Source organism: Cheilinus undulatus, linkage group 14, assembly GCF_018320785.1.
Source record: "Cheilinus undulatus linkage group 14, ASM1832078v1, whole genome shotgun sequence".
Taxonomy (NCBI): Eukaryota; Metazoa; Chordata; class Actinopteri; order Labriformes; family Labridae; genus Cheilinus; species Cheilinus undulatus.
The window spans coordinates 35,035,771-35,058,686 of NC_054878.1; the positions used below are offsets into that span (position 1 = coordinate 35,035,771).

Below are 22,916 nucleotides of genomic sequence, written 5' to 3' on the forward strand. Positions count from 1 at the left end.
TGATATGTCAAAATGCTAAATGGCACAAGCTACCAGTGTCTTCACTATTTACTTTTAATGCTACAAATACATTTTAGCACAGCAGCAACACATATTCATAGCCTGACATTCAGGCCCATCTAGTCTTGGCTGCGCCTCCACTGTGTGGGTTTGTTTACTGAACTGCCCAGTGCAGCAGCGCTAAGCCAAACATTCAAATTCAAACACAGTGAGCCAGGAACAACTGACTTCACAGAGGACAGGATGCTCTTCTGCACAAGTATACAGGCCAAACTTTCCACCAGTGCTGTTGTATTTAGAAGGAAACCCTTTTGCATTAGCTCTCCATTTTAATTTGTTCACACAGGCTCTCAATCTCCAAAGTAATTTGTTTTGAAGGGCTGCTACTTTATGTTGATTATTGTTTAGCAGTGTCTTGAATCATTTGTCTAACATGTAGGTGGAGAGAGTGGGACGGATCTTGTGATTGCATTGCATTGACTGTTGAGGTAGCGGTGTCACTTCTAAGATGGGATTTTCTTACCTTTTTGCATTTTAACCCACCCTGCAATTTTTTTAATGTCAATGCAAAAAGATATGGTTTGGACGTAGAACCAAGGGCTTTAATCCTAAGGAATCAGTTGCTTTTTCTTCCTTCTTCTTTTGAGGCAAAAAAGCAAGTATTTGCCTGAACATTTGAATTTGTTTATGGTCCACCAGGTGTAGAGATTTTTGACTCTGGTTTTGGATTGGATTTAATTTGGTTTGTTAATTCAAATTCAACTGAAAGGGATATTTCAGTTTCGTTGAAGTTGGGCTGTAAGAGGTACCTAGCAGTAGAAGTAACATTATCCTCCAGTGATTTCAGTGGGCATCCCTCCTTTGAGGAGGATTCACTGGTTGTACTGGCCAGGAAGCTAGGCTATACAGTGTAGCAGATGGGTTCATTTCTTTGCGGAATTGAGCAAGTTTTTGGTAAAAATGGACCACAGAACAGTGTTGGCAAAAACATACGTACTATTGACAACTGTTGAAGCTTTTTTTTTTTTTTTTACATCTGTTACACTATATAGCCTAACTTCCTGGCTGGTACAGCTAGCAGGTCCTTCTTAAGAGAGCAATGCTTACTGAAATCACTGGAAGCTAGTGCGACTACTACTGCTACGTACTGCATATGACTCAACCTCAAAAACACTGAAATAACCATCTGTTGATTTATTTTCTCTATAAACAGGCACATTTTTTTCACCAAGTGCTTGTCAACTCTTCATGTCATTCTTCATATTTAGCTTCAATACAGTTAGTGCAGCACTAAAACTTGTTAATATCACATCACACCATGTGAATTTACTATTGGATATTTTCTACTGAGAGGTCGAAATTCACAATTGGGTTAAGTTCTGGATTATTTACTTTATGAACAGAGAGAAACATCACCAAAATACCCTAGTTCTCATTGAAATATGTTCAAAAGTAGATGCATGCATCAATTATCAAAACTGCATCAAAAACAATGGCACAAACTTTGCCTCAGTTCACTGACAAAATCCAGTTTTGCTCATGCAAAGGTGATTTTTGTTGGGACCATTTATAGTCTGTAGGAGGACACCTGGTGTCTAGTTGATGTAATGTCAACAAACTGTGATATTTCTTTTTCTCAGACTGGGTAAAGCAAAACTCGGTGAAGCACATTATGTGGCGATGACAACCCTGGAGAAGTCAGCTTATTAAATGTCTTCACTAAACAACATTAACCTAGGCAAATAATGGTGTAATTATGCAAAGCATATGAATGCAGGCATGTAAGACACCAAATTTGTTTACAAATGTCAATCCATTTATAAAGAATAAAGTATGTGAATGAATTGCAAAAATACAGAGTAGTGCTGACTCAACTTCTAGTCAGATAATAGGCTAATTTAGAGTCATTGCCCTACTGAGTGAGTACAGTTATGGTCATCACTTCTGCAAAGAAGATTATGTGGCTGTTCACTTTTTTTGTGGAATTGATGCATACTCCCACTGTCAGAGGAACATGGGGAACCAGTTGACCTTTCCTGTAGCACCACAATTAGGCCACACTTGCTGTTTTGAGATGGTTACTTTTTGTGACTCATTGTTATTTGCTAAGAACAATCATGCTGAGAAGAGGAGAGGCCTTGTTGTTTGGAGACCCCATGAGTTTTACACTAAAGTTCAAATTTGAATGTGACATTTTATTTGACACAAAAGCTTTTAAGCATGTTATTCCACAAGGGCTGCTCCAATATAGTAAAACTCATAGCCACAATTATTTTGATTTGTATTTGGATCATGATTATTATACCACTTCATGCACATAATTAGACTGAATGAATTTATCATGCTGCCTTGAGGGGCAGCCATGAAGATTTTTTTGTTAACAAGTGGCTTCCTTTTTGTCATCTACTTTAGCTTTCTTGCTTTTCAGACCAAAGGGTTTGCACAATGAGTCTGTTTTACATCTGTAATTTGACTGACTGTCAATACTTTTTTTTGAATGAGTTTGATTTTCGCGTTTTTTTGCATCTGTCCCTGTCTTTAAATGGATTTAAATGGATGGAAACAGCCACAATTCAGCCAGAAAGAGACTGAGCTGAAATCTTTCCTCCTGTCCACTAACTTGGCACAGCACCAGTGATGCAAAAACTTGTGCAAATAACCACTATGAAGGGCTCTGCCAGGATGGATGGACTCAATGTTTATTTTTTTTAAGGAGTGAAAGAGCCACAAAATCACTGCTTTTTTACTCTCTTCACAATACAAGATCATTTTGTCTCACATTGCAAATGTTCCCAATGAAATGGAAAATAAAAACAGTGGACTAGGTGTGCAAGGTTTGAGTGAATAACATATTTCCTATCAGATTACAGATCCAAAAAACATACCAGCAAATAACAGACTCAGTGTGTTAAGACCTTAAACTGAGTATGTAAAGTGACTATAAAAAGTATTCACCTCCTTGGAGGTTTTACCCTTTTTGATGTTATAAATCAATCATCGTCAATATAATTTAGATTTTTTGGAAAAAAAAAAACCTACAGAAACTCTTTAATGTCAAAGTGAAAACAGATTTATACAGAGTAATGTCAATTAAACATAAATATGTAAAACATAAAATAACTGACTGTATAAATATTTACCCCCTTTTAAGTGACTGACCTAATTCAACAGAGGTCAAGCCAATTGGTGATTGTTGTCTCACAATTAGTGAAACGGGGATTACCTGAATGCTGTGAGTGTGTCTCAAGTGATTGTAGTATAAAAACCCCTGTCTGTTGAAGGTCCAGTCACAGGTTAAGCAGTATTCCTGGCTACCATTACACCATGAAGGAAAATCAACACTCCAAGCAACTCAGAGAAAAGATTACTGAATGTATAAGTCAGGGGATGGATACAAAAAAAATCCAAGACACTGAAAATCCCCCGAAGTTTTGTGTAAGTCTGTCATCAAGACATGGAGGGGATATGACATGTGTAAATCTGCCTAGATCAGGCTGTCCTCACAAACTGAGTGACTGTGCAAGAAGGAGACTAGTGAGAGAGGCCACCAAGACACCTATGACTACTCTGAAGGAGTTAAGAGAAAACCAGTGTTGAAGAAAACTCATGTTAGATCTGAACAACAGTTTGCCAAAAGGCATGTGGGAGACTCCATGGTCAAGTGGAAGAAAATTCTTTGGTCTGATGAGACCAAAATGGTGTTTTGTGGCCATCAGACAAGACACTGTGTTTGGTGGACACCAAACACTCCACCTCACCACAAACACACTGTGACTTGAAGGGGTATGCAGTCACTTATTTTACATTAGATATTTTTATTAAATTGAAATTTCTATGTAGAAATCCACAAAAATTTAACTTTCACTTTGATGCTTTTTGGTAACTTTTTTGATCCAAAAAAGCCAAATTATATTGACCAGGATATATTTATAAAATCAATTAAAGGGTAAAACATCAAAGGGGGTGAATACTTTTCATAGGCACTTTACCTTGTCTCCCTCTGCTCCTTGCTTAGATTAAAGTGGGAGCTGTTTTTCTTTCACATAAGAGAACTAACTAGAAAAACACTCAGAGAGCACAGACCTCCGCCATTAGCCCTATCTCCAGATAGTGGAGAATCCTTTAAAAACATTCCTGAATCCAGACGGTGATCCGGACCACTACCAAAATCTAATTCGCCGATTACTTCCTCCCCGGTGGGGTGGAGACACGTTGTGGCAAAGCATTGGCTTTGCTACATGTGAAAGTCATGGCAGAGGGTGAATATTCCTCTATTCCTCCCAGCATTGTGAGTAGTCTCGCTACAATTTGCTGTCTTTCTCTATGTTACGCTCCAACTTGTTGCTCTATAAACTCCAAAACTTTGAATAAGTTACTCATGTCCGCCATCTCCTAGTGTAAAGTGGTAACAGCGCAGACCTCTGCCATTAGCCCTATCTCCCAATAGCATAGAATCCTTTAAAAAAATTCCTGGATTCCGGATCATTCCCAAAATCTAATCAGTTCTTCCTTATGCCATTTCTGACATTTCCTGAAAATTTCATGAAAATCCATCCATGACTTTTTGAGTTATGTTGCTAACAAACAAACAAACAAACAAACCCACCCGATCACATAACCTCCTTGGTGGAGGTAATAAGACAGATCGACAGACAGACATGTAATTAAACTTTAATTTCTTATATTCATATTTACTGAAGCTTTCTTTGCTATGCAAAGATGTGACTAGATTAAATGTGTCATTGTCTACTTTGTTGTTTTACTAAAGATTGTTATTTCTTATTCCATAACGAAGTTATGTGCTTGGGTTATACATGTCAAAAGTCATTTCAACAAGTGAATTAACTACTTAAAATCAAAGCAGATGATAACATGATAAGCAGTAAGTGAATGTGACATTTATACAGTCTCAGCTGTTTGATAAATATGAGAAATTCTTCATCTCCTTTATTTGGACTGCCAGTGTGAAAAACTACGCCATGTTAATGACTAATATAGAAATTGATATATTTGACTGTGTGCATGATATAAATTCTAATCCAGGACTGAAATAGATATAATAAATTAACAATTACCTTCCAAAAAACAAGTAGGATCTAATTTTTACATGTCTGAAAATAGCCTATGGAACTGAGAGTTTTCTACTATATTATCTTCTACTACTACAGTTTTATGACCATATTTTCTTACTAAAAAGATCAGTCTAATGTGTTATTTTGGGGGAGAAAGCCAGGGGGAAAAATGAGAAAATGTAGCAGAGGTTCTTGTCATTCAGTTTGTATCTGGTTGCAGACAATCTGTAGCGTTTTCACTTTTGAATGTAATGAGTAGATAGAGTAAAAATAGAACGTGTGCTTGTACCGCTTGAGTCACTCTGCTCTTTTCATTTCAGTATCCACCCACTGTGTCTTGCAGAGCTGCAGCCCCTTTAAGTTGGAAGGAAGTCAAGTCTGTTACTGGATTTAGCTTAACACCATTCCCTGTGGTTGCTTATTTCGTATGCACTTAATTACCTGTAATCCAAAGTGGTTTATGTGTGTTTGTGTGTGACTCTGTCTGCACCTGGTTGTGACAGCAGACAGCGTGTGTTTGAGTTGATAAAGCACAGCAAATCTTATTCCATTAAGTCCAGGATGCAGCTGTAGCTGAATATTTTGATATACATTTAATCTTTATGAATGACAAACTGAATAGCAGCAATCACTGGTCTTGAATTAGCTTATATACGCACACGCTTTGAAATACTTTACTGTTTTGGATCTGGCTTTCTCGTTTAATACTTTTCAGTTCAATTTATTATTTGTTCAAGAAACTGACTTAAGTAATTAAAAGGGAAGTCTGCAGAAATGCTTTTAATGTTATTGTTCAAAATAGGTTCAATTGAAGGTAAATGGCCCAAAATCTCTGTTTGTATCTTGCACATTATATATATTTATTTAGTATGCATTTCTGCCTATAGGTTTATGTTATCAATTGTTGGCTTCAAGCTGCCTTCACTACAACATTATCACTATAAAAAACAGGATCCCATTTTGGTGAAATAGCTAATAAAGGAGATTGTGCTTGGCTACACACAAACAGAGTGACCTATTAACAAAGAACGCACAAATACAATGGTTTTCTGTACTGGCTGGTATTGGCCTTATTGGCAAACATCAGCCATCAGCAAATAATATAGCATGAACAGATATTAGTAGCCAATTTTTACCTCTTGTGGGTAATCAATTTTAATGTGAGGATGTGGTCCAGACAACTGCTGAATCAAATACTTTTTTAACTAGGCAGAAGAAGTGACCTGCTGGACAAACTTTCAGCTTTTTTCATGGTCAAATGCTAGAAAATGTTGTCTTTGTACGAGTCCTACATCAAAACAAGTGATTAAAAATCATTGCTTCTCTGTCAACCAGAGGATTTGTTTAGTAATGAGTATCCATCCTTTAGTCAAACAGGATCACTTCTTTCTTTAAGAAAAAGTAACATTCTTGAAATGTATTCATTATTTCTTGGACTCAGCTTATCGAGCTTAAAAAAGGGCATACATAAAATAAAGACTGTTACCAGGATTCAACCAGGAAACATTTTCCCCCTGTATAAAAATCCTCAGAGTGTTGTCTGTTAATGGAGCCGCTGCATCTCAGTTATTAAACTGAAAGCGCATCCATGAATTAAAAGTAGTAATCTAAAGTTAAAGCCCAGCTCATTATTTCTCCACTAGGTCATAATTAAAATGCTAGAAAAACACAGTATATCAAGGGTTGGATCATTATTTCATTGTGTACCCACAAAACAGCCAGTGTAACATCTAAACTTCAATATATCCTACTAACTTGTTTACCCATTAATGTTGGAATGATCTAATCCTCCCAACTTAAGGGAATTTCAAAGTGTTGAAAATGGAAGAGGAATGTGAAACTTTGCTTTGAGGTCCATTTTGGTTTTCCATCAGATTCTCATTTGCACTTGAAGGTAAATACTTCCTTCATTGCTCTTCTTCTGTAAACGCATATGCTCTACCAAGCTTTGCTGGTTTTCACCTTACTGACATTTCTCGTGCTAAAGTGCCTCAGTGCTAACTTTAATCTCCCATCACACTCTGATGCTCTTCTATCACACAAGGTGTGATACAGGTGAACTGCAGCTTTTGGCCCTTGTCAGCTTTTGGCCACATTTTTCATTCTCACGTTTTATTTTATCCTCTACTCTTGTGTTGTCGTGCCTTGTCCTCGTCCTCTCATCCTGCTTGTGCTATCCAGCGGTATCATTTCCTACCAGTTACAAGAAGACTCCACCTCCTGTGCCCCCGCGCACCACCACCAAGCCTCTTATCTCTGTGACAGCCCAGAGCAGCACAGAGTCCACACAAGATGCCTACCACGAGGGCAGGCATCCACGGGGCGGTCTGTGGACCACGGATAGCCTTGGCCGTCCTCTCTACAGCTCCATGGACAGCCTGGACAGCACCAAGGCGGTCACCATGGCCATGGAGTCAGCAGCAGGCAAGAGGCACGCATCTTTGGGCAGCCACACATCTGTCCAGACGTGCGACAAAGCAGTGCTGGTGTCCAAAGCCGAGGAGTACCTCAAAACCCCAAGATCCTCTATTGGCATACAGGTAACATCGTATTTGACACGTTTTGACGGCTCTATTATTAAATCCAGGGAAAGTAAAACAATGTCTGAGTTTTCAGCAGGAATAGAGCCAGATGTTTGGGCTTAGTCCATTCTTCTCAGGGATCCTTGTAGGGTAGCTTCATGCAATATTTTTCAAGCCACTTCAGGTTATAGCATGTTTGAAAACTGCGTTAGTTTAGTTGAAAAAAAAAAAGTCACTAAGAACCTACGTTTGTTTTGTAACATAACTCTACAATTGACTTCTTGACACAAACTATAACACAGAACATTGACCTGGGGTCTAGGCAATCCTGGGGGCGGGCAAAGTTCTCAGAGGGGGCTAAGGACTCTGTTCTGACTTCAAAACTAGATGTATATATGCATATATTTTTTTAAAAATCATGATTAGAAACAATGTATTTTAGGGACACCCTTAAAGAAAAAATATTTTTTTGGGAGGGGGGTAAAAAGGGTCCAAATTTTTGAGAAAAAGAATACATTGTAAAGTTGTATATTCAAAACAAACTAAACTCAATATTTTAGATTTTAAAAACTCACAGGTTTATGAGAAAAACTTGAAATTTTCAAGTCTATAAAGTTGTACATTTTTCAGTTATAAACTCAAAAATTTTATAAATTGAAAAAGTCATAAATTTATGTTATTGTAAAGTCAAAAATGTATAAGAAACTGAAATGAAAATATTGGTATAGCCCCAGTTTACAGAAATGTCTCTTCTAAGTCCAGATGATGATGACAATGAGATAATTCTGAGCTAAAATCACAAGTACATCCTTAATGCTCAGACCCAGTAGGAAGTATCAATTCATTAGCTGGCAAAGTTTCAGTTCATGAAAATTTATGTCCTTTAATGTAGAAAAATTTCCAATTTCTTCTGGTAAATTTGACTTTTTAATCTTTAACATTTTTTGTTTTCTTGAAACGGAAACTTCTTCATTTTTTTAGAGTGGCCTGTATACGCCGTTATTATAATAAAAGGTTTACTCATAGATCTTTTGGCAACAATCTTTTAAATTAGTAGGCCTATTATGATGGGACTGTCAAAAACAATTAAAATTGATGTCAATTTTTTCCAAGTGGGTCTTTGGGGGGGTAGATTTTTGTAAGATACAAGGAGGGGGGTCCCTAAGAAAATAAGGTTGGAAACAACTCACATAGAGTGTTGACAATGAATTTGTTTCATTCCTGCCTCCAAAAAAAAAAAAAAAAAGCCCAGCCAAGTTTACTTATCTGTAATAAGACATATGATGAATGTAGTGTTTCGTGTTTCAGAGTATTCTAGCCTTTTGGACATTATGCAGATTTCTCAACCATTATTGTTTTTGAGTTAAATGAACTCCAATCTGCCTGAGAAATACTTTACTGAGTACCTCGATCACCAGTAAAAAAAAAAAAAAAACAACTTTAAATGTTATTTTGTTTTTCAGATTATTACAGGGGTTTTTTTGTTTTTGGGGTCAAAATTGCACTTAGTTATGGCATGCCCCATGTACTCAGGCAGCCTGGGTTTGGGTCTGACGTGTGGCTCCTTTTTCTGCATGTCATTTGCTGCTCTCTCATGACTGTTTCCTCCTCTGCTCACTCTGCTAACACTACATTTAGGTATGAAATGCCTAATTGATGCACGATTTGTTATTTTTGTGAACTGGATAGTTTGCAGTGGCTAGCTTTTTGTACTGTACGGTTCTGTACTGTACCCCATCCAAAACTCACATCCCTCCTGTTCTTCAGCAGCTTCCCTGGCTCCAGGTCAACTACTGTATTGACTTTAAGATTCTTCTCCTCACCTTCAATGGCATTTACAACCTCGCCCTTCCATACCTTTGTGCCCTTCACATTAGCACCCCCTCCCACATTCCAGGTCCTCTTCTTCTTTCCTCCTGGCTGTCCTAACAACCAAATTGGTCACCATAGGATCCAGAGCTTGTAGTTGCTCTGTTCCCCCCCTCTGGAACTCCTTCCTGTTAAATTCAATATTTAAAATCATTGATAACGTGTGTATATTTTTGTTGACTTATTTATAAAGATGCATCTCAATAAATTAGCATATCATCAACAAGTTGATTTATTTCAGTAATTCAATTCAGATAATGAATATATACAGTATATATGTGTGTGTGTGTATATATATATATATATATATATATATATATAAATATATATATATATATATATATAATATTGATTAATTACACAAGGACCAATATATTTCAAGTGTTTGTTTCTTAATTTTGATGATTATGGCTTACAGTTAATGAAACCCAAAATTCAGTGTCTCAGAAAGTTAGAATATAGTGAAAAAGTTCAATATTGGAGACTCATGGTGTCATTCTGATTAGCTAACTAACTTCAAACTGCTGCAAAGGTTTTTGAGCTTTTAAATGGTCTCTCAGTCTGGATCAGTAGCCTACACAATCATGGCAAAGACTGCTGACATGACAGATGTCCAGAAGACAATTACTGACACCCTGCACAAGGAGGGTAAGACACAAAAGGTCATTGCTAAAGAAGCTGGCTGTTCACAGAGTGCTGTATCCAAGCGCATTAATGGAAAGTTGAATGGAAGGAAAAAACATGGTACCAAAAAACGAGAAGCACAAGCAACAGGAATAATGAAGGACTGTGAAATGAAACCCATTCAAGAATCTGGGGGAGCTTCACAAGGAAATGGGCTGCAGATGGAGTCAGTGCTTCAAGAGCCACCATGCACAGACAGATCCAGGACATGGACTACATCTATTCCTCGTGTTAAGCCACTCTTAAGCCAGAGAAAACATCAGAGGTGCTTTACCTGGGCTAAGGACAAAATGGACCGGACTGTTGCTAAGTGGTCAAGTCCTACTTTTAGATGAAAGTAAATTTTGCATTTCATTTGTAAATCAAGAACCTGGAGTCTGGAGGAAGAGAGGAGAGGCCCAGAATCCAAGTTGCTTGAGATCTAGTGTTAAGTTTCCACAGTCAGCGATGGTTTGGAGAGCCATGTCATCTGCTGGTGTTGGTCCACTGTGTTTTATCAGGTTCAAGGTCAGGGCAGCCGTCTACCAGGAAGTTTCAGAGCACTTCATGCTTCCCTCTGCTGAAAGTACCAAAACCTGGTTTAAGAACCATGGTATCCATGTGCTTGATTGGCCAGCAAACTGGCCTGACCTAAACCCCATAGATAATCTATGGGGTATTGTGAAGAGGAAGATGAGAGACATCAGACCCATCAACACAGAAGAGCTGAAGGCCACAATCAGAGAAACCTGAACTTCCATAAGGCCTCAGCAGTGCCACAGGCTGATCTCCTCCATGCCACAATGCATTGCTGCAGTAATTCATGCAAAAGGAGCCAGGCCAAGTATTGAGTGCTGTACATGTGCATAATTTTAAGTAGTCCAAAATTTCATCATTTTTTATTAGTTTTCAGTAATATTCTCATTTTCTGAGATACTGAAGTTTCGATTTTCTTTAGCTGTATGCTATAATCATTCAAATTAAAACAAATTCATTTCACTTTTTGAATTGAATTACTGAAATAAATCAACTTCTTGACGATATTCTAATTTATTGAAATGCACCTGTCTTTCTTTTAACTTTGACTTGTAAGGTGACCTTGAGTGCTTTGAAAGGCACCTATAAATAAAATGAATTACTATTACTATTATTATCATTATTATTATTAGTGGCCTGTTCATACAAAAGCCTGATCCTGAACAAGAAGCTTCAGCATGAATTAAGGATTTTGTTTTTGTATTCTGTAAACCTCTTCAGCTATGTGCCCTTAATTCTCCTGTCCAAGTTTGTGCCCTGTGGCTGTCTATGTGGATCATGTTGTTCCTGCATGTTGCATTAGAGATGCTCTTGTGAGCAGTGTTGACTGTGATTTCCAAAGAAAATTGAAGTTCCTTCAGCAATTGGGCCTTTTGTGAGTGAAGTCTGTGTTAATCATAGTCCAGAAGTATATTTTTAGCTTATTTATCAACAAAATTATCGACAAGTTAGAACTGTTTCTTGGTCTTATTGGCATCCTTTAATATCACATGTATTTTACAAACCATCTATCATTTTGTAGCAGAATCTACTGGTTTTGTTTGTGATTCCAATTTGAAAATGCCAGTTTTCTAACAGTTGCATCATCTCCCACTGAGCATGAAGGATACACAAAGGGGACGATGTATTTCTGTCAACCTTTTATTATCACTTAAAACATAGTCTAAACATAGATCAGAAGCAGATAGACGCCACTCTTCGATCTTCATCTTCCTAGCTCTTCACTGTACCCCTTTCCTTCTTAAACTATGTATGGGGTCTAAAGCTCTCAGCTGTGCAACCTCTCCTATAAGCCACCTGTGATTCTAACTTCCCTCTCTCTTTCAGTATTCTCCCGCCTGACAACCCACGTTTTTAAAGTTGCTTATTCATCGGAACCATGACCCTTTCCTATCTTTGTTGAAAAGCACTTCTGCCTTTCATTTCACTTTATATTGCTGTTTTTTATTATGTATTGTTTCCTGATATTGAGCTGTTTTTTGTTGTTGTAATTCTAGAGCAACCTTGAGTGTCATGAAAGGCACCTAAAAATAAAATATCATATAAGTTTGAACAATTAAATTTTAATCTAAAAGAAGAAATATGGAAACTTGAATTATCTAAACAGTATGTCATTGTATGAAGTTTTAAGTCTCAATCTGACTGCAATACAGGTAGGAATGTCCATAAATTGTTGTTTTGTATGATAATGAGCTGATGTCTGTATTTAACAGGTGGAAACTGTGACGGACTCTGAGACTGAAAGTAAAGGCCTTCCTCAGTTCCATTCTATAGGGATCCAGGTGGAGGATCATAAAAGGTATGTTATTCAGACAGAAAATGTCACATATAGCACAAAAAGTAAGGAGAGTTGTGTTTGTTGTAACAATGCTTCTTGGCATCAAATCTTATACTGTTTGAAATCCTGTTTATTTCCCTTTTAAATGGTGCCACATTTGTAAGGAACATGCATTTGTGGGATGAGCAGCAGAGCTGAGTATGTGGGTTGCACCCATGAAAAAACTGCCAAATCTTCTCTGCCAATGCCAAACAGCTTATTCTGCCATTGACTCTTGTTTTGTGGATTGGCTGATTGAAATCTGAAGAAACAAGACATATTGACAATTTAACAATTTATTCATTTAACAAACAGGAGCCTCAGTAGTGTGTGGAAGAACCATACACAGCCACAACAGCCTGGCACCTCCTCCTCATGCTGGTCACCAGCCTGGTCACACACTGCTGTGGGATGGCATCCCATTCTTCAACCAGCATTTGTTGCAAGTCAGCCAACGTAGTTGTTGGTCACTCTAGCACGAACAGCACGCCCAAGCTGATCCCAGAAGTGTTCAATGGAGTTGAGGTCAGGACTGCTGGCAGGCCATTTCATTCCACTCTCCACTCCCAAATTCTGGAGGTAGTCTATGATAAACCCCGCTCTGTGGGGGTGAGTGTTTACATCTTGGAGGACAGAGTTAAGTCCTAGACTGTGGAGATATGGGATTGCGACTGATAGCAGAATCTCATCTCTGTATCTCTCTCTGCATTGAGATTACCTCCAGTGATGCCAATCAGGCACCTGATTGTCAGCACCTGGGAGTACCAGAAACTTGACACGAGTCAATACAAACGGCAAAATAAGCTGTTTGGCATTGGCAGAGAAGATTTGGCACATTTTTTTATGGGTGCAACCCACATACTCAACTCTGCTCATTTTACAAATGCATGTTCCTCACAAATGTGGCACCATTTGAAAGGTAAATAAACAGGTTTTCCAACAGTTTATTGCCAAAAAAGCATTGTTACAACAAAGAAATAATCTATCAAACACAAATTTCCTTATTTTCCGTTAAGTCTAGTTACATTTCTCATATAATGTCTCTGTAATATGTGAATTTTCAGGCATGGGAGATTTAAGCGCTCTAACAGTGTAACGACAGCAGTACAAGCAGACATGGAGCTGGAGGGTTTCCCCTCCATGGAAGACAAGGGCTTGCAGTTTGGGGGCGGCTTCGGTCGCCACTCCGAGCCCAGCACACCTACGCAGTACGGTGCCATCCGCACGGTGCGGACGCAAGGACTGTTCAGTTATAGGGAGGACTACCGGGCTCCCAGCGGGCCTTCCAGCCCTCAGCGTGAACCCTGGCTGGTCGAACCCAGTCTGGAGAGCACCGACACAGGAAGAGTGTCTCCCATCCGCAGAGACGGCAGCTGGTTCATGCAACTCCTTCACAATGAAACCAAACGTCTGGAAGGGTGGTGCAAAGAGTATGAGAGAGAGGCGGAGGAGCATGACCTGTCAGAGGAGAGTGAGTGTCCTGAGGGAAACTACATTCATGTCAAAGCAGGTGCTGTTTTTGTTGTCCTGCTGCTTTTATGATATTTTTCTTTATGATTATTTGATTTTCTGCAGCATGTGCAGCAGTGAGTGAACAGTCACAGCATTAGCTGGCACGTTGGCAATTAAATCACAGAATCGTGATAGGCGTTCTGTGAGCAGATTGGATCCTTTTAAATAAGAGAAAGACATGTTTATCTCTACCAAGCAGCAAGTGAAACAACCATAATGTCTCTCTCTCTCTCTCTCTTTGTTTTTTGTGCATGTCCATCAGTCCTAGGAAAAATCCGGAGCGCAGTTGGAAGTGCTCAGCTACTTATGTCTCAAAAGTTTCAGCAGTTTTACTGGCTGTGTCAGCAGAATCTGGTGAGTGCTGTGCGTTTGTGAACACTATATCGACCACACATGCTGTTAATATTCTAAATAGAGAAACACAAAAGATCAGAAGCAAACTTGTTGACGGGCTTCTCATTCACCGAGCTCTGAGGAGGTGCTCAGCCTGACGCTGCACTTGTGCTCCATCCAGAAATAGACCACAGGGATCAATAGTGAAGCAGTCCCTCTGCCGGTATTGACCCTGCAGTAACGGAAGGGGAATTCCAATAGGAAGCCGCACCAATGTTGAGGCTTTTCATTAATGCGCCCAGGCAGCTTTTCAAGTGGGATCTCGGAGTCTGAATAATGGACTGCCAAAATGTCTTTCTGTCACATTGACTTGAAACTCATACTTTTCCTTTACCTACTACCCAATTATATAGTCAGCCAATATTAGAGGATCATAGTTCCATAATAGGGACTGTTTCCGCAGATACAGTAGAAAGAGACAGTGACAAAAGACAGCCAGGCACTTCATCACACCTTATGAAAGCATAGCAAATTTTTTAAATGAAATGCAAACCTCACGGAGGTTGTTGAAATGTGCCTGCTCTCTCCCAGCTGTATGCGCGTCTTAACTCGTGTGCTCTCTCTTTCGGATGGCTCCGGGCAGCCCTCTCTCCATCTCTCCCCAAAGATAATGGGATGATGAATTAGGTCTAACATTGGTAGTGACAAGCCTTAGATTGCCCTGAGCTTTAAGACGTGTCTGAATGAGAGAACAACTCAGTTTCCCTGCTGGACGGAGGACGAACTGCATGATGTGTCGAATGTTTGACTTTAGAGACCTTTGCTTGTTCTCAGATCACATTCAATCTGTCACTTGTGTCATGGAGAAAAACATGTGCCTGATATGCAAAAGGCTGTCACAATACAAGTAAAGTTTAAGCTGATTCCTCTTTTGATACATCAGGAACAAAAACACAAGTCCTAGACGACAAATTTTGGGTGATATCTTGTTTTTAATAACCAAAATGCAGACAAACTCCTGCAAATTATCTGAAGTCCACAAATACATCAGCACTGAAACACTGCCAGTCTATTTCTGCAATTCAGTAAATGCTCTCTCTCTCTCTCTCTTGCCTGCTGCAGCTTTTGGTTAAAAATATGACTAAAGAATGGTAGTTATTAAAATCATTGTTAGGACCAAGACTGTATTTAAAAAAATATATAGTATCATAAAGCATTAAATATTGAAAGACGATCCCATCTAATTTTAGGTTTGTTTTATAAGAAGCACTGCACTATAAAAGCATTAACAATGAGGATCAGGTAGTTATTTAAATCTTTTAATAATGTCTTAAAGGGGACAGCTGCAATGTATTAGATCATAAGAAAAAAAAATTTCTTGAGTAAAAACTCCTACAGTATGCTGACATTAAAACTGGATAGCATCAAATGGCTGTAGGTGAATATAATGTTTATTTTCCATCCTAATATATTCTTTCCTAGCTGCATATGACCTTTAAATGGACTTGGACGATCTTAAATTATACACTAGAACACTGACAGCATAGAGAAGAGACATTAAATGAAGAGAAGGGACGTTCTCATGCTCTTTCAGTGGAGTTTAGTAAACTAATGTTGGTGCTGTGCTGCCACACAGTGGTCAAAATCATGAGGTTCACATGTTGACATAACTGTGATAAGTAAGTTTTGTTTATTCCTTGTATGGACTGTATAGATATTTTCTATTTAAATCTAAAATTGTTTATTAATTTATTTAAGTTCAACTGGATATAGGTGGTGTAGTGCTAGTTTGGAATAGGAAAAAGAAAACCTGTTTAATGTTGAAGCATTTAAAATGTGATGTTTATGCCCAGTACCAGGATGAAGTCTCATTTCAGTTTACCTTCTACTACTATCCCTCTCCAGGACCCCAGTGCCATGCCCAGACCCACATCTCAGGACCTGGCTGGATTCTGGGACCTCTTGCAGCTTTCCATCGATGACGTCACTGCCAAGTTTGATGAGCTGCTGCAGATCAAGAATAACCAGTGGCAGCTGGTGGAGAGCCCAGAGAAGAAGGTAAAACTGAAAGCTCAGGCACACTACACACACACACACACACACACACACAAATATCACACACATGCCCTGCATAATTAGTGTTAATGGGCTCCAGATGAACTTGCTCGGCTTTTAGGAAACAGCAGTAGCATCCTAATCTTGTCTTTTTTAGGCTTGTGACCAGCAGGAGGTTGATCACTCTTATTACCCTGCAGGGACAATGTTATCAGGCAACATTAGTTTTCTAAAAAAAAAGAAACAACCCTCAAACTATTTAATTTTAGAAATATTAGCTGTGTTTCTGGGATTGGTTATATTTGGCTGATTCACAGTCTTATGATGTCAGAAGAAGTAGCGAATGGAGCAATGCAGATGTGACCTGAAAAATTCCCAGGCACTGCAGCTTAAAGTTAACTTTTTGCATCTGGAAAAAAAAGACATGAATTTCTCAGTAATTCCAGTGACACCATGGGTAAATATTAGAGAATTTTGAGTCAAGACTTCCATTTATGTATGGCATTTACATCTGCAGCCAAAATGCTGTCATTTTTTATCCAGAACATTCTGAAGTAGCACCATCCAACATTTGACTTTAAGTTCAACAGCAGACAGTGAGTTTACTCATGCTAACTTCAGCAGTAAGAGCCAGAAAAGGAAGCACATTTTAATGTGATTTGCTCACAGTTAAGGGAAAAGAAGATAAATAACAAAAAAAAAAAAAAAAGATTTGTAAAAAATTAAACGATTTCTGTTGCAGGGCTGGGCAGTTAATAGAAATTTAAATTAAACTGAAAGGTGGCCTATTGCAGCTTTTAAATCAAAGACGGTGCAATATTTCTTTGATCTTAAATATGTGTAAAAAGTACCAGTTTCATATTTTTTTGGAGGCAGAGATGTTATGCACTACATCATGCAATACTGAAGTGTCAATTTTTTTCTAGAATGGTTTGCAAAAAAATCCTACTTTCCTTTTTTTTTGTATATATTTTAATTATTGAAACTGAATAAGAAATAAAATCACTGTTCCCTTCAGTACAACAGTTCAAATGGGATTTGCAATGAGTCAGAATAATCAAAATTAGGTATTTTTTTCAGGATGTTCAGCCTTAGTTTGCCCCAAGTTGTTCAGCCCTTGTCTTGTCTTGGACTTTTTTATGGCAGACTGTTTAATCATTTTTGTGCATTTCAAGTAGTCAGGGAATATAAATGCAGATTGCCTTTAACAACACTGTGTCGAGCAGATTCATGGGTTAGTTTAAATGTTTGATTAATAACATGTAAGAAGCACTTTTATGCAGATTTCTGTTTACAAAGTCAAATAAATCATAAAAATACCATCATGTCAGCTGGTGTGTCATCAGCTCAGACAAATTTCCCCCTTTACCCTTTGTTGTAACAATGCTTCTTGGCAATAAATTTTATACCGTTGGAAAGCCTCTTTATTACCCTTTTACATGGTGCCACATTTGTAAGGAACATGCATCTAGTGGGATGAGCAGCAGAGCTGAGTATGTGGGTTGCGCCCATGAAAAATGTGCCAGATCTCCTCTGCCAATGCCAAACAGCTTATTCTGCCATTGACTCTTTGGTGTTTGGTGGATTGGATGATTGATGTTTGAAGAAACAAGACATATTGACAATTTAACAATTTATTCATTTAACAAATTATTCATTTAACAAACAGGAGCTTCAGTAGTGTGTGGAAGAACCATACACAGCCACAACAGCCTGGCACCTCCTCCTCATGCTGGTGACCAGCCTGGTCACACTCTGCTGTGGGATGGCATCCCATTCTTCAACCAGCATTTGTCGCAAGTCAGCCAACGAGGTTGTGTTGGTCACTCTGGCACGAACAGCACACCCAAGCTGATCCCACAAATGTTCCATGGAATTGAGGTCAGGACTGCTGGCAGGCCATTCCATCCTCTCCACTCCCAAATTCTGGAGGTAGTCTATGATAAGTGTTGTCATCTTGGAGGATAGAGTTCTTGCTGACAGGGTGAGAAAACAGTATTCTTGGGGTGTCGTCTTCTTGGGACGCCCACTTCCTGGCCTGTCTCTGACATCCTCCATTATATGGAAGTTGGCCTTCAGTTTGGAGATGGTACTAGGGTTTACTCCAAAAAATGCTGCAACTTGGTTTTGCGGAACACCAGCTTGAAGTTGCCCAACTGACGGGCCCTATCCAGATCAGTCAAATGCGGCATGCGGATTCTTGAAGCAGACATCTACTGACCACTGTAGGAGGGCCCATGCTCACAGGTGCCCTGGGGGTACCAGAAGCTCAAAACAAGAGTCAATAGCAACAGCAGAACAAGCTGTTTGGCATTGGCAGAGGAGATCTGGCACATTTTTCATGGGCGCAACCCACATACTCAGCTCTGCTGCTCATCCCACAAATGCATGTTCCTTACAAATGTGGCACCATTTAAAAGACTAATAAAGAGGCTTTCCAACATAATAAAATTTATTGTCCAGAAGCATTGTTACAACAAAGAAATAATGTACCAAACACGAATTGCCTTACTTTTTGTTTTAAGTTTATGTGACACCTGCCGATATCTACCTATTACTACATTTTTGACTACTTCAACTGGAGAGCAGAACATTTAACATGCAGGGATCATCTTTACGCAGGGATGTACCACTTTTACAAAGCATTTGAACACATACATAACCACTCGGCTACAACTAAACATATGGTCTGTTTACTGTGATTCCTTCTACACATTTACTTTTGCTTTTTCAAGCTTAACTTTTATGCAGAACACTGGCTTTCTTCCAATAACCAAATAAAATAAGGAATGCTACCGTAACGACCACAGAAAAATGCCACATATGGAGCAATGCCCACTAGCTGGTTCAGCCATACATCTTGAGTTGTGCTGATTTCACACATGACATCTGTCATTATTCAAACATCCATCCTCCCAATTGCCGGTCTATTTAAGCTACAAGAAATCCTGTCCCTCCCTCTGCTCTGCCATTGCCAGTTCTGCCTTGCATCAGTTCTGCACTCCTTCTTTCAACCCCACTGCCAAACCAGCATCACCCTGCAGGCTCTGACAGCGGGGTTTAAGATACTATCTCATCACTCCTGACGTTATGCTTGTAAAATGAATCTGAAAGCCGATAGACGCCTAGACGCCGAACACAAACTCTCCTCTGCTGCTGCAGTTCCATCATGACAGACATGAGCCCTCCAACTATGTAACATGTCAACATTTAGCAACAATTAAACAGAAAACAATTTTCTAAATTGACTAAAAACAATTACTGTATCAAAGTCTGAGATAAAACAATATGCATGAAACAAACATGTAACATAATTAGAGTGTTATTGCTCGATAAAATCAATATTAATGATTATGAAACAAAAGTGCTAACAGCTAAAATGAAAATTCATTTGTACAAGTGGTGCCTGGGATAAGAGAGCTACATTTGTTAGAAGCACATTAAGACGGTAATGTGTTCTTAGAGATAGACAAGACCCTTCAGGGCACTCAGATGATTATCTTCATGCTACACTTGTAGTTGTAAGAGTTTTTTTTTTTCTACCTCCAGCAGTTAATCGGCACATTGCAAGCTCCACGAAGCTGAGCTCTAAGAGTGACACAGATGCTCTACTCCAGACAGGAATGTTTTACACTAACACCAGAAAACTCGTCTTGCATTTGCATACTGCTGTGTAATAGTTTTGAAGGTCATTTGGGTGAAAGTTTTCTGGCTCTTTAAGCTGTTTATGTTAATGCTGGGTAATGCTCTGGCTACATAATCAATACTAATTTCCATTTCCTATTGCACCAATAGCTCCTAGGTCAGAAATAGGCAGACTTAATTTGGCTCCGTTTTTCTACAGTGCCTCTGCAACACTGAGAAATCTGATAATTAAGTTCATGCTGTGGCCACTGGTGGACATTTTTTTCCATGCCATTTGTATTTTGTAGCTGTGATATCAAGTTTAGAAAAGCTTCCTAGTCTGTCCATGATGCATAAATAAAGATACCCAAATTAACAGAAGTCCATGTATTATACAGCCAGGGTAGCCAAAGCTGCACACTCTAACATGTATAAAGCAAACACTGAATTAATTCAACTATTCAGCATTTTCTTCCCAATTTCCCCATTATTTCTGCAATTCTGTGGATTTTTAATATTATTTTTCCCTCAAACCCTAATTATGAGCTCTAGTTCCAGGCAGAAGAAATTGTCTTTTGTTTTCCCAAAATATATCTCATTTATTCACCAGATTAAATAAAAATTATGAATTCAACATTACTAGAGAGGAAATACTGCTGCTGTTTTATTTTGTTACCCACCATAAAGGAGGTAATTGCAGAAGAGTTATTAATCATGACTGATTATATTAAGTCATAATCCATTTGGTTTAAGGGCATGACGAAAAACAAAATCTAGTTTAAATCAACACTTCTAACAAGAAGCAACAGAGACTTTATTGAGAACCACTGTTTTATTAACATTTCCAACTGTGAATCAACTAAAAATGCACTGATGTTTTAGCCCTGTTGACAGACAACAAGCAAGCAGTGTGCACTAAAATCAGGAGCCAAGGTATTTCTGTAATGCTGGAAAGCTAGTACTTTAACTGCTAAATCAGAAAGATGTCTTTATTGGGCAGAAGTCAAACCCTCATTTCAGTCCAGACTACTCTGTCAAGAAACATACAATTTGCTATTATAAATATATTTCTCTTTATTAACAATTTTGGGCGTGCACTTATTGTTATTATTATAGTTACGTGGAAAGCATCAAGCAGGAACAGCACACGTTTCTGCTCTTATTGTGCATTCAAGGAAAGTCTGATTCAGGGAGAGAGGCAGCGATAAACCCAGGGCAGAGCAGGCATCAGTGAACAGCATGACATTGATTAAGTCAGATGCTAAATAAAGGAGGAGCTAGGGTGGAGGAGGGTTGCAAAAACATCTTACAGAGGAAGCAGCAAAGACTAGTGCCTAAGAGACTAGTGCCAATTGCATGCTAAATGAATCTGCTGGCTGTCAGCTGATGAGGGCTTGTGTGAGATCAGCTTATCTCAGTTATATGTCAGTGCTTGCCTCGTAGCCTACCTGGACTAACACCATATTCTCCATTTGTTTTCATGATCAAACATCAGAGAAACTTTAGCAGTGTGGGAGTTTTAGACTTCTTTTGGGCACTTTTTTGACGGCATGAGGTATGCTGGCAAAGTGACTTTGGGGATGTCCGACTACATTTTGCAGTTAACAAGGTGCACAATCTGGATGCAAAGAGAAGTACAGAGAACAAAGATGCTGGATTAAGTTGCTAAAAATGGTAACATGGTATGTTCAGGATACACTAGTCCACTAAGGGTGCACCAGATGGACCCTGTTGGCTGCATTTGAAGAAGCCTTTTAACTGGAATAGCCTTAATGCACATGCACCCTCCAAAGCAGAGGTCACCAACCTTTTCCAAGACTGCCTAGGATGTTAACAGAGAAAGCTAGATCTACCTGCCCATATTCATGGAGAAAATCAACTGCTTTTCAATTGATATTTTTTTCCCTGTACTTTCTTGTTGACAGACAAGTAGAGTTTTGTCACCTTGACATGTTTCAACTGCTATGTATCTGCAGTCTTTCTCAGAAGTCAGGTGATGTTTTCTCAGAAGTCAGGTGATGTTTTCTCAGAAGTCAGCTGATCTTGAGCAGGTTTGTTCATCCAGGATAACCAAGCCCCCTGCTGTGTTGCAGCTTCTCGACCATTCCAGGTGTGTAGCAACATATAAGCCCTGGTTCATAGTCCTATGGGCTCGTTTCCAAGTCTGGATGGCTTTCCTGATCCACTGGTGACACTTGTTGATCTCTTGACAAATAACCCTGGTGCTTTCCCAGTCCAAAGTGCCACAATTAATACCTTTTTTAACCATGTTTTCTTTCCTAGGAGCGGAAGTGGCCCCCACCATTGCCAAAGCGGCCGGCCAAGGGACGTGGCGGCGTGATGCGAGAGCGCTCTCTGGACCTTCAGGACCGCCAGCGACAGGAAGCCCGCAGACGCCTCATGGCTGCCAAACGAGCAGCTTCTTTCAGACAGAACTCAGCCACAGAGAGGGCAGACAGCATTGAGATCTACATCCCTGAAGCCCAGACGCGACTTTGAGGTCCACGGATTCATCCTTCCCTCGTTCACTTCCACCCTCATCTCCACCCAACACCAGCTCGTGATGTCACATCCAGCCTTGTTCTGCTGTCAGTCGGCTGTCACTGCAATCGCCATTCTCTGGGCAGTCCCTGCTGGAGCTACACTAGGCAAGATTTTAATAACGATCCTTTCACTGTCTGTTCAAATGTAAATGTGGCACTGCCAGAGGGAAGAAGTCCGATTTTTCCCTGAGTGAGCCGGTGAGTCCTATGTGGACAGCCATTTCCCAACAAAAAGAATTATTCTAACATAATAAATGAAATCTAAGAAAACTGGACACACCAGCATTACACATTCAGAAAAACAGACCAATATTCATAACAGTGAACCACCAACTAACATGTATTGTTGCCTGGTGTAGCTTTAAATCTA

General features: G+C 39.2%; 1 protein-coding gene across 1 annotated transcript in view; it reads left to right on the forward strand.

The window, feature by feature from the left end:
• The window catches only part of LOC121521519 (disks large-associated protein 2-like), a 149,751-nt gene extending 127,249 nt beyond the window's left edge, over positions 1 to 22,502 (forward strand). Inside the window, exons 8-13 of the mRNA XM_041805570.1 lie at positions 7,254 to 7,612; positions 12,376 to 12,461; positions 13,544 to 13,989; positions 14,254 to 14,345; positions 16,230 to 16,382; positions 22,287 to 22,502. Coding sequence (XP_041661504.1) covers positions 7,254 to 7,612; positions 12,376 to 12,461; positions 13,544 to 13,989; positions 14,254 to 14,345; positions 16,230 to 16,382; positions 22,287 to 22,502 — 1,352 coding nt within the window. The remainder of the gene's footprint in view (positions 1 to 7,253; positions 7,613 to 12,375; positions 12,462 to 13,543; positions 13,990 to 14,253; positions 14,346 to 16,229; positions 16,383 to 22,286) is intronic.
• Positions 22,503 to 22,916: the final 414 nt, after the last annotated feature.